This window comes from Lolium rigidum, chromosome 4, assembly GCF_022539505.1.
Source record: "Lolium rigidum isolate FL_2022 chromosome 4, APGP_CSIRO_Lrig_0.1, whole genome shotgun sequence".
NCBI lineage: Eukaryota > Viridiplantae > Streptophyta > Magnoliopsida > Poales > Poaceae > Lolium > Lolium rigidum.
This window is the reverse complement of record NC_061511.1, coordinates 127,007,010-127,015,263: the sequence shown is the minus strand read 5'-3', so window position 1 is coordinate 127,015,263 and position 8,254 is coordinate 127,007,010. Positions and strand designations below refer to the sequence as shown.

Here is an 8,254-nt window from a genome sequence, read left to right as displayed (position 1 = left end):
ATTTTTTTTTCTTCATATTGTTGATGTCTTGAAGATACTCATGAGAGTTTACTTTGTCTTCTCTTCAAGACATACTCGACATTGGCTCACCACTTCTCATGACGAAACTTTGGATATCCCTTGATCACAATAGTCATCATTTCGCTTCATCTTTCAACCATGAAACAAATATATGGTTCAATGATGGTATATTTAAAAATCCTACAAACATAACTCAATTCACACACTAGTCCAAGGGATTGTCAGCAGTTACCAAAATCACACATGAGGACTCCATGAACTTTCAATCAGACCTAGGCGTAGGATAGTGCAGAGATCCGTCGTGTCGGTTCATAAAGGTTATGCCATGGATCCCGGAAAGGAGGGGATTCAATGAAGGTAGTCTCGGGGTCAGAAGAAGCAACAGTGTTGGGACCTGCACGCATCGTGCGGTGTTTGTCTGCTTGTCCAAGGCTATTGTGGTATATAGGAGGCTCCGAGCCATGCACTCGTCTCTCTCTCTCTCTCTCTCTCTCTCTCTCTCTCTCTCTCTCTCTCTCTCTCTCGCTTGTTGGCCGACTCCGGCCTCTCTAGCCCCCCTCGGTTATTTTCATTGGTTGGCTTAGCGCTACCTAGGTGTCCTCCTTTGAACCCTCCGTTTTGATCTCGGATTCGTGGCCTCCTCCAGTCTCCATCGACCCCCACTAGATCTATGCTTTCGGTGTGGTGCTCCTCCATGCTGCTTTGGTGATACTAGCCTCAATAGTGGTGACACGGGTTGTAGCCCGACCTTCTGTTGTGCTCACCTACGATGGCAAATGTCTTAGTACCCTTGTCGTGGCAGCGCTCCATCTGGTAAGTGGTAGGTTTAACTCCGGTGTTCTCCTCCTTCCTCTGGCATTGCTCTACGAGTGTCACCATCGAGCCCGTTTTGTTGGCTCCATTTGATCCGCACGTCATGTTGTTTGTCCATTCCAGACCATCGATCGTGGATTCTATGATTGTTTGAATTTGGATTCCGATTGAACTTGTTTCAAATAGGATATGTTTAAACGTGGTTCTAGGATTTTGTTTTGGAAATCATGGTTTACACAATGCCACGGAGTACCGTATCCACTTAGTACTTTTTTAATATTAAAAGCTCGCCGTTTATTACATTATCCTATCTCGTTTACACACGGCAAGATCATCCTAGTCTATGCATGAATACATCCAAAAACTAACACAATTAAATCTTGCCAACTTTGGCAATCTTTTCCACCTAAATGCATGGCAAAAAATCGCAACGTTCTTTTGCATCAAGTTCACACGGTCTCAGGTACTAGAAGACTGAAGACGTTTTTTTTTTTTCTGAAATTAGAAGACTGAAGATGTTTATCTCATTCTCAACGGAAAAACGAAATACATCATAAATACTGCCAAATACGAATCCACTACTATGTACGCAGTCGTCTCCACTCCCCAGTCTCACTTCTCCTGTCGGAAGCCTGTAGCAGAGCACGGACGGCGGAGGGGATGAAACCGTTCCTCCCGGCCACCTTGCTCTCTCGCGGACCGCAGCTCTTTGGACCTGCTCGAGCTTGGCAGGCAGGACCTGGAGGTGTCGGATCCCGGGAGGGAGCAGCTTCTTCGAGGCGGTCCTGACCTGGAGGTGGCTCATAACCGGAGGTGGCGCACTGCTTCTAGCGGTTCTACCGGATCGAGGTCAGCAGCTCGTAGCCGGAGGCTGTAGGCGTGCCAATGCGCCATGGAATCGTTGCGCGGTGCCTTCGTGCATCCGCAGTTCGTCGACTCGCCTTCCCTTGGCCTCCACGGAGACACAATACGCAAGTAAATTTCCTTCTTGCTTTGTTTCTCTCGTCTGCTGCTCTAAATTTCCACGGCCATACTCTATTTGTGCCTGTAATCTGTATCGGCACTCGGCAGATTACGGACAGGAGTATAAAAGAAAGCAGCGGTGCTGCCTTCATCAGAAAATACTCTATTTCTGCCTACAGGTTCAATCTTAGAGTTCAGGGCTTTCATGTAGTACTTCTGTTAAACTCAAGTGTTTGTGAAAGACGACAGAATGACCAAGAAAGGGATGTAGCTAAAATCCAAACAGATTTTGGAGTTGTAAATGGGAAACGACCAAGAAAGGAATGTAGCCAAAATCCACACAGATTTTGGAGTTAAAAGGGCAACGACAAAATGAGTCAAAAATGGAATGTGATAAGAAAAAAATACTGTCAATGGGCTGTCAATGGGCTGTGTCCAATCTAGAGCGCGTCTCTTCTCTCTCAAGACTCCAGCCACGGCTTTATAAACCTCGACGACGTCTCCTCTTCCCTCCCTCCGTGCCTCGAAACAAATCATTTTCGCTTGGCGTATCCATTTCTCTGGACCTCTAGATAGCGCTGTAGAGTTAGAAATGGCGGGGCAGCAGGATAGGGAAGAGAGAAGGGCGGCCATGGCGGGAAGACAGAACGGGAACAGCAAGGAGAAGGGGAAGGAGGTGGAAGGCAAGAAGGTTGGACATCAATTCTGCAGCGTGTTCTCAGCCAAGGAATCCGGGGAGCGGTTGGTGAGGGTTTTTGAATCTCTGGTTAATCTTTGTGCCTATGTTTCTCTTCATTATATTTTGATTGTCTGAAAATTGAAGTAGCTGCACATTCGCGCAGTCGTATGTTTCAGCAGGAAAATGAAAACAGAGCACGAATGATTTCCTCTGAATCATTATTTCCTTGCAATCTTTGATAGTTTGGTTGTCTTTCATGAGGACGGGATGATTTTATTTTGATCTGTGCTCTTTTTCCGTTTTCGAAATGCAATATGTGGTGTTCATGTCGATTGTTTTCATGTAGAATAAATAGATCAGATCTAGCTAACATAGCATTCTCCATGCTTATACTTTTGTCTGATTTTGTTTGGTTTTTCCTACTTAATTATCAGGGTTAGCAATAGTCTCCTGATTGCAGTTTTGATCTGCTTACTGCTTACTAATTTGTAGGTATGCTTACTGCTTACAAATTGTACTAAATGTTTTCTGTTAGTCCAATATACAACAAGGTGCTTCTATAATGAACTCTTTATAAATATTTTGTGCGAACTGTTTTAGCATCCCCAAGTCATTGGGTTAGTTTACTGACATTAAGATTGCCCAACAAAAGGTGGTATACTTTTGTGAGTTTGGTGGGGATAATTATATACATGATGCGTGTTTGAATATATAGATGATATTTGATTATTTGCCCTTTCATTTTTTACCTTGATACAACCGCGACACCCACAGATATGTGCTTTGATGTGTAAATAAGATAAAACATGTATAACATGCTTTGTCTTCTACATCAGAACTCAGACAACCTTTATTAGATCACATAATATACTTTTTTAAAGAAAAATGTTAGATCATAGAATTGTTAAGAAACCACATATTTTTTTCTTCATAATCAGCAAACATGAGTATATCTAGGGCGAGGGTTATCAAATATTTGGTTAATCTTTATCTCATGAATTTGATATGTTTATGTTTCTCTTCATCAGATTTTTATTGTCTAAAAATGAAGACTCTGGTTTTGAATTTGTGCTCATCTGCCCAGTCGGTATATTTAAGTAGGAAAGTTTACAAATCTCCACTCTCTCATGACATTAAAATTTCCTTCATGAATTTTTATTCTTGAGTTTAAATGTTTTTCTATTTTTGTTAGCTCAGTTGTCTCTAAGGATGGATTATTTGTCTTTAATTTGTGGTCTTTTTTTGTAAAATAGAATTTATGGTGTTCATGTTCACTGTTTAATTGGAGCATAAACATAAGAGATCAATATAACACATCATTGTCCATGCATACACTGTTGTCTTCTTTCGTTTGGTTTGACCTACTTAGTTATATGGTTAGGAACGGTATTCTGTTCATTTTCCTTGATTTCTTGATCTGCTTAAAACTTGTACAGAGTGTTCTTTATTAGTCCAATATATGATAGAATACTCCAAAAATGTTATCCTTCATTCGCATAACATCCTCAGGTCGTTGGATCCGTATACCAAATTAAGTTTTCACAACTGAAAGTGGTTTACTTCATGTGATTTAGTAGAGATGATTTTATACCTAATGTTCATTTGTTTGAATATATAGATGATATTTCTCCTTTCATTTTTACCTTGATATGTCTGCGACGTCGACTGATGTCTGCTTTTTTTTTTGAGTTGTTGATAACTGCTTTTCACACGAGTAAACAAGATAAAAGCAATTATGTGAACTATATGTTGTGTCTTCCGCATATGAAATTGAGGCAACTTGTATTAGATCATATAATTGTCAACGCACTCATATGTTACTGATAATTATGGGAACACATGGGTATAGTTGTTGTTACATAGCCAGGGTCACGTCTTGGAAAAAAGGGAACCTGTGCTAGCAGGTATACACGTGTGCTACTCAGATAATCTCAGGAGAGTGAATCTAAATTCTGTGGAATTCAAAGATTATAGTTATGATACTTTATTGGTTATTTGAAATGGCTTTAGATTTTAAAGTTGTTCACTTTAGTCGGTCATATACATACCCACATGTTATTAGTACATTTTCATATTTGAGGCTCTTATTTCGGAATTGCTTTACTAGTCTAGGAAAACTTGGTGGCCTTTTAGTTTGACAAATGATATAGCATATCATATTTGTTTGATAGTTTTTTCTTGGAGCTGTGGTTGTTGCATATGTATTTCACATTGTTAACAAATTTTCATGCGTAACTTTGACCAAAAAAAAAGTTCTTTTTTGTTATGTATTGTAGAGAATTCCACCATCATTCAGCCAGCACCTTGAGAATTTGATTGGAATGGTTTTCCTATTCGGTCCAAGTGGTAACACATGGCTTGCAGAGCTTGCTTCAGACACCGAAGGGTTCTTCTTTGAAAATGGGTGGAAGGGTTTTGTTACGGATCATTCAATAGAGGAAGGACACATTTTAATCTTCTGTCGTAATGGATTCTCACATTTCTCAGTGGCCATATTTGATGAAATGTTTATTGAGAAGCCGTCAGCTTTTCATGCTAAGCCTTCCTACAATCTGGTTGCTACAACAGAAAGTAAGGAGGAGGACAAGAAAATATCGGTTGTCCCCCAAGAGGAGAATAATGGTGCCAAAAATAAGAGGACTGCGGAAATAGATGCAAGCAGCTCGAAATTAAGGAAGTGTTCTAAGGGAGCATCAGCTGGTTACAAGTCAATAATTGTTAACAGTACAGAAGGTAAACCCTCGTTGATTTAAAAAATGGTTTTATCTGTATTTACTCGGAATTGTGTTCATATAAAATGACATGTAGTAGCTGGTGACAGGTGGTCTGCACAATATATTTAAAGTGTTAGAGCAACAAGCCAATAATATTATGTAGAGGGCATATTCGATTAGTAACTCTATAGCCATGCCGCAGACGTGGTCAGCCATTTTAAAATTTTGATGTATGATGATATTGTGTAATAGTTGCATAAATTATTTGCCCCATGCGTGACATACTTACATGTGTAGTATAGTACAATGCTTATTCTCTATTAGTTGCCATGCATGGCCATTATTTAGGAGGCTTCTGTTGTGTCTGACTTGGTACTAAATGCTAGAAGAGATCCATCCCTATTTGTAGGTTAGATGCAGCTTGTATCATTGTCATTATATTTCTTTTATCTCTAACAATCATGGTCCTTTTACTGCTTTTGGAAATTATTGTTTTACCTAGTAAATATTGAAAATTCCATGGTTTCACACCATTTCCCTCCAAGCTTACTCTTCATTTCACAGAACCGTTTTATGGAAGAAATTATCTCTAGAAGCTAATCTTCAAAGTCATTAGCGATGCTCAGATTTTCTTCAGCAAGTTTGCTACCACATATGTTTAGTAAGAGATGCAATTCTCAGTGCAAGATTTATCTAAGTAATTCAATTATATATTGCACTTTCCAGCCATCGTGAAATTTCAAAGAGAACAAGCAGTAATTTCGAGAAGACCACCAGTAACTGAAGAGCAGAAGAACTACGTTCTTCAAAGGGCAAAGCAATATAAATCAAAAAACCCTATAACTCTGCAAATAATGAAGGAGACTTATGTCTACAAGACATATTTTATGGTAATGTTACTTCCCCTCATATTGTAATATTTATATCGAGTTCAAAAGTGTTCATTTTTTATTATGCGTTTACTGGATTCTTTAGTCCCTATATCAAGTAGGATTAATTCTCGCAATTACCTTGTTTCTTTATTGGCTGAGTGTTAGAAATTGTCATTCAGAAAGTTACAAGCTAATCCACTGTTTTGAACATCCTTTTGCATCATTACTGCTGATTTTTCCATGAATTACCACTGATGATGCGATAACTCAAGTAATAAACTACCTTGTTATTGTCGTGCAAAAGGTTTATGATCCTACTACTAGTGTCAGTAGACTTGAGAATCAGGTTGCGGCAGAAATATGGGAGCATTCTATTTCCCTGTTTAAATTCTGGAAACAGTAAACCCCGCCAATGTAGTAAACAGACAAAAGCTGGACTGAATTAATTAACCTCGTAATAGGGAAATAGTTAATTTTCAGATTCTTTCATTTAACTAACGGTTCGAGGTTCCAAATATATGTTTTTTGGGGGCTCCAGATATATGTATGTTAACTTGTTTTCTTATTTGCACTGTTATGTCTTTTCTGACTTATGGACAGCATCGACCAATCATCCTCTTGTAAATGCAGTGTGTAAAAATAGTAGTTTTTTTTCGAAATGGGGCATTGCCCAGCCTCTGCATCAATGTGATGCACACGGCTTTTCATTTATTTGAATTGTTCAAAAATTACTACCTTGTCTTGCAGATTATTGTGTAAAAATAGTAGTACTTGTTCCAGAATATGTGTTCTGACAAGGAAGTTAAAAGTAGTTGTATTATCGTTTTCCTAAATTACTACCTTGTCTTGCAGATTATTCCATGTGAGTTTGTTAGGGACTATCTTCCCCACTCCGACAAGAAGCTGACACTCTTGGATCAACTAGGAAAGACTTGGGAAGTTAGCTATGTCTATTTCAGCGAGCGTCGTGTTGGCGCTTTCAGTGGAGGCTGGGGCAAGTTTTCTCTAGGTAATCATCTAGAGGAGTTTGACGTCTGTGTCTTCGAACTCTTCTCAGAGGACAACATAAAAGTGCACGTCTACAGAGCTAACGCCATGCTAACTGAATATCTCGTAGATTCTAGCAACAAATAACAGCTGCAGTTCCATATTGACCTGCGCTCTAGTAGTCAATAAGGGGACTATTCATATGCTAGCTAAGAGATATTTGTGACCAAGTGGATCCCAGCTAAACACAGGTTTTGCTTTCACTGAATTGTTGGATGACTGGTTTGTATCATGTTGTATCGGTGCAATTGCTGCCATTCTATTGCTGCAGTATATGTGAACAATACATAATTGGTCCAGTTTGGCTTTATCTCAAAGGGTACAAACTACAAAATAATGGTTTGGCCATTTTTATTACAACGAAATTAGTAAAACAAAAAAAGAGGAAAATGTCGATATCTCAGTCTTATAGTACTGTTTTGGTTACAACTATACAAAATTCCAGACATAACCTTTTGTAAAGAAACATCTAGAGGCGGTGAGACTAACTGGGATGAAGATTTTATTTTATAATTTTTTAGTTTAATAAAAATAGGTTGATCAGATTCAGAAGTTCCTCCTATATTTTTCGTGTTTGATATAATATTGGAATATAGCTCACCCCAGCTATCTCAATTTTTCTCAACCTTTGGGAGAATGGCGAGGATGCATTAAAATGTGACTCCATTATACACCGCCACATGGGACAAGGTCTATTTATTATGAGTATAACATAATGTCGTTGTTGTAAGTATAAATAGCTTATGACTTACAAAAACTTAAGAAATATACTTCTCTAATCGTTTGCTCAAAAGTAGTAAGACATAATGCACAAAAGATATAACTATGTCAAATGCTGATACATCTCTCCACATTTAGTGTGGACGTTCTCACTTTCCGAAGAAAACAAATCATTCCTAGTTGCCATTTTTATTGACCCCTTAGTTTTATCCTAGTTTTATGACCTTCTGCACGAAGTTAACACTTTATTGATTCAGACTAAAGAGCGTATCCTCAAATAAAATTATTGCTGGAACTGCGATGGTAACAGTCAACAACCCATCTACTTTTTATTGGACGACGAGGTGGAACTGTGGTTGGGGCGGAGGTGCGCGCTCAACGGCCTTCTTCTTGCATGATCCAGTTTGACCAGCTGGACGATGATG

At 38.9% G+C, this 8,254-nt stretch overlaps 1 protein-coding gene across 1 annotated transcript; it reads left to right on the top strand.

The window, feature by feature from the left end:
- The first annotated feature begins 2,389 nt into the window (after positions 1-2,389).
- LOC124647489 (B3 domain-containing protein Os11g0197600-like) lies at positions 2,390-7,293 on the top strand. The gene is made up of 5 exons (XM_047187427.1): positions 2,390-2,538; positions 3,505-3,563; positions 4,964-5,209; positions 5,917-6,080; positions 6,915-7,293. Exons 1-5 carry the CDS (start codon positions 2,390-2,392, stop codon positions 7,194-7,196), a joined length of 900 nt encoding a protein of 299 aa, XP_047043383.1. The 3' UTR covers positions 7,197-7,293.
- Positions 7,294-8,254: the final 961 nt, after the last annotated feature.

Bases quoted from the DNA above. Each gene is read 5' to 3' on its own strand.
- LOC124647489 (XM_047187427.1), top strand. From the start codon at position 2,390: ATGGCGGGGCAGCAGGATAGGGAAGAGAGAAGGGCGGCCATGGCGGGA. The intron at 2,539-3,504 runs GTTGGTGAGGGT...TCTCTTCATCAG, and splicing joins GCCAAGGAATCCGGGGAGCG to ATTTTTATTGTCTAAAAATG. The intron at 5,210-5,916 runs GTAAACCCTCGT...TGCACTTTCCAG, and splicing joins AATTGTTAACAGTACAGAAG to CCATCGTGAAATTTCAAAGA.